Genomic DNA, 3,717 nt, shown 5'->3' with positions numbered 1-3,717 from the left:
GATGGTCGTGTGGCCATGGTGTAGGTCGTAGCCATGCTGATGGTTGTGTGGCCATGCTGATGGTTGTGTGGCCATGCTATGGTTGTGTGGCTGTGGTGTAGGTTGTAGCCATGCTGGCAGTTGTATGGCTGTGCTGATCCTTAGGGAGGGAAGACTGAGGTTGGATGTCAGGGGGAAGTTCTTTACCAAGAGGGTGGTGAACAGCTGCCCAGAGAGGCTGTGATGCCCCGTCCATCCCTGGAGGTGTTCAAGGCCAGGTTGGATGGGGCCCTGGGCAGCCTGGGCTGCTGTGAAATGTGGAGGTTGGTGGCTTTGCATGCAGTGGGGGGTTGGAGCTTCGTGATCCTTGAGGTCCCTTCCAACCCTGGGGATGCTGTGATTCTGTGATTCTGTGGTTGCATGGTGCCAGTCCCACTGGCTGCTTTCACCCCAGACCCATGACCACGTGCAGACCCCAGACCCTCCCCTCACCCTGCTTCATCCTCCCTGCTCCAGGACATTCGCAACACGGTGGGCAACATCCCTATGGAGTGGTACCAGGACTTCCCACACATTGGCTACGACCTGGAGGGGAAGAGGATCTACAAACCCATCCGCAACAAAGACGAGCTGGACAAGTTCCTGGAGAAGATGGAGAACCCTGACTACTGGTGAGCATCATAGAGCCGTGGGATGGTTGGGTTGGAAGGGACCCGCAGCCCCACCTCTGCCATGGGCAGGGAGCACCCCACCAGCTCAGGCTGCCCAGGGCCCCATCCGTGGGTGCATCTCTGGGAAGCACCTCCCAGTGCTCCAACTGTGGCCTCTTGGGCAGAGCAGAGAGGGGATCACCTCCTTCACCCTGCTGGCCACACTCTGTGCAATGCACCCCAGTTTCCCCTCGGTCCTTTTGGCCACCAGGGCTTTCTTCTGGCTAGCAGTCAGCTTGTTGGCCACTGTTGGCCTTCTTGTCCACCAGGGCTCACTGCTGGCTCATTCTCAGCCTCTGGTCAACCATTGATCAACCGTTGGTCAACCATTGATCAACCACTTGTCAACCGTTGGTCAACCATTTGTCAAACATTGGACAACCTCTGGCCGACACTTGGCCAACCATTGGCCAACCAGGACCCCCAGGTCCTTCTCCACAGAGCTCCTTTCCAGAGCCTGACCCAGATCTGCCTCACTCCCTGCAGGCGAACAGTCCAGGACAAGATGACAGGCGCAGACATAAAGCTGACGGACGAGCAGGTGGATCTGGTGCATCGTCTCCAGAAAGGACAGTTTGGGGATGTGCATTTCAATCCCTACGAGGTGGGTCATGGCCTTCTTTGCGCTCCCGGGTGGCACAGAGTGGGGTCTGGTTGGGGCGGGAGCAGCTCAGCGGCTCTGTGTGTCTCCACAGCCGGCCATCGACTTCTTCACCCATGAGGTCATGATCCACCCAGTGACCAACCGCCCGGTGGACAAACGGAGCTTCATCCCATCCCTCATTGAGAAGGAGAAGGTGAGAGTGGGAGCTCCGAGGGGCTGGGAGCGTGTATCTGAGCATTCGAAGCACTCCTGTCTCAGCCATATTCCCATCCCCACTGTAGCCCACCCATATCCACCACCATCCCCATAGCAGCAGCTGTTGCACACCCTGTGGCACCTCCCCAGTCCTGTGTGGCCCCACGCACCCTTGGGGGCAGAGCTGCATTCAGGGCATCGCTTTCCAACCTCACATCCCCATCTTCCCCATACACACCATGTCCTGACGGCCCTGGGCCTGACCCGTCCCCATCCCTCAGGTCTCCAAGCTGGTCCATGCCATCAAGATGGGCTGGATCAAACCCCGCAAGCCCAAGGAGGACACCCCGACATACTACGACCTCTGGGCCCACGAGGACCCCAACTCCATCCTGGGCCGCCACAAGATGCACGTCCCAGCCCCCAAGATGAAGCTGCCGGGGCACGAGGAGTCCTACAACCCCCCGCCCGAGTACCTGCTCAGCGAGGAGGAGGTAGGGGGGTAGAGGGCCCGGCCGTGGGCAGGAAACTACCCAAGCCCCATCCCATCCTGCTGACCCCATTCCTCCCCCACAGAAGTTGGCGTGGGAGCAGCAGGAGCCGGCTGAGCGGCGGCTGAACTTCGTGCCGCAGCAGTACCGCTGCCTGCGCGCCGTGCCGGCCTATCCCCGCTTCATCCACGAGCGCTTTGAACGCTGCCTCGACCTCTATCTGTGCCCACGGCAGAGGAAGATGAGGGTGAGAGCCTCTCTGACCCCAGAACCCCCCTCCACGTGTCCTGGGGGACGTACAGAGCGGGCGTTGCTCGCTCCGATGTGTGCCCCCCACACACAGTGCGCTGTGTGCCAGATCACGGTGGTGCACGCGGAGTTGTGACGGAGTCCCGGGCCGTGTCCCACTCTGCGCCTCTCACAGGTGAACGTGGATCCCGAGGATCTGATCCCGAAGCTGCCAAAGCCGCGGGACCTGCAGCCCTTCCCCACCACGCAGGCGCTGGTAAGCAGCTGTGCAGAGCCGGGGGGCGACGGCTGCACCGTGCCGTGCGCTGGATGCTGCAGAGCTGGGGGGGGAGGGGGGAGGGGGTCTCCGCAGACCCTCACCCCCCTCCTTTTCCCTTCCTCCCCCAGGTGTACCGCGGGCACAGCAGCCTGGTGCGCTGCCTCAGCGTCTCCCCGAGCGGGCAGTGGTTGGCATCAGGTACGGCCCCGCACCGTGGCGGCACCAAACGCTTTGGCACTGCTGGAGCTGCTCCGGAGCCCTGCTCTGCGCCAGCCCGGGGCTCTGCACGTGTCAGAGCTGTTGTGGGGGGGAGGACCTCGGGGGGGGGGGGGAGCCCGGGCCCAGAGCCACAGCACCGCGTCCCGCAGCCGCTCGCGGCTCCGTGGGTTTTTCCAGGACCCCACCCAGGAGTCTGCATCCCAACAGCGGAGAAAGTGAGCGCGGCGCAGCCCCGGAGGCTGCAGATTGAGAGCAGATGGCAGTTAACAGCCCACTAAGGCACATGTGCTTTTTATAGCGCGCGGCGCTTCCCGGCTGCCAGCTCCCGGTGGCCGCGGCGGCGGCCGGTTGCACAACTCGGCATTCCTGGCCCCGGGTTGGGAACGCGGGCTGAGCTCAGGCGTTAAAAATAACCCCGAGCTGCGGGGACGCGGCGCGTGCCACCGCTACCTGCGCCCACGGCCGCGTCCCACAACGAGCCGTAGCCGCGCCGTGCCGCGCCGCATCGAGCCAGGCGGGCTGCCAGCACAGCAGCTGCGCCGGGAGCCGACCGCGGGCAGAGCTGCGGGGTGGGGGCTGTTCTTCTTGCTGCGGCCCCCGCTCACGTCTCGCCTTCGTGCTGCTGTGGAATCTCCCGGCGCCCCGCGTGGCGCTGAGCCGCGGCCATAGCAGCGGCGAGGCCCCAAGGAGCCCTGGGCAGCCCTTATGGTTGAGTCCGAGCGTCGACCCGTCTCCGCCACCTCCCTCTCAGAAACTGATGGAATTGTCAGGGTTGGAAAAGAGCATTGAGATCGTTGAGTCCAACCGTCGACCCACCGCCACCACCTCCCCGCTCGTTAAGGTTGGAAAAGACCACTGAGATCAACGAGTCCAGCTGTCTGCTCACCTCCGTCATCTCCCCACTCAGAGAATCATAGAATCATAGAATCATAGAATCACCAAGGTTGGAAAAGACCTCAAAGCTCATCCAGTCCAACCGTTCACCCATTCCCAACAGCTCCCACTGAACCA

At 62.6% G+C, this 3,717-nt stretch overlaps 1 protein-coding gene across 1 annotated transcript; it reads left to right on the top strand.

The window, feature by feature from the left end:
* Nucleotides 1-495: 495 nt before the first annotated feature.
* On the top strand, nucleotides 496-3,547 carry LOC122190740 (ribosome biogenesis protein bop1-like; the record flags this gene model as incomplete). Its single annotated transcript, XM_042890830.1, has 8 exons — nucleotides 496-650; nucleotides 1,176-1,293; nucleotides 1,385-1,486; nucleotides 1,770-1,982; nucleotides 2,065-2,226; nucleotides 2,404-2,484; nucleotides 2,616-2,777; nucleotides 3,458-3,547. Coding segments are annotated over 8 exons (1,083 nt in total), but the record flags the coding sequence as incomplete, so codon positions are not given.
* Between the last annotated feature and the right edge of the window lie 170 nt (nucleotides 3,548-3,717).

This window comes from Lagopus leucura, unplaced genomic scaffold (assembly GCF_019238085.1).
Source record: "Lagopus leucura isolate 7727_CA_CO unplaced genomic scaffold, USGS_WTPT01 34414-0_obj-0_obj, whole genome shotgun sequence".
Taxonomy (NCBI): domain Eukaryota; kingdom Metazoa; phylum Chordata; class Aves; order Galliformes; family Phasianidae; genus Lagopus; species Lagopus leucura.
This window is presented reverse-complemented; position numbering and strand designations above follow the sequence as displayed.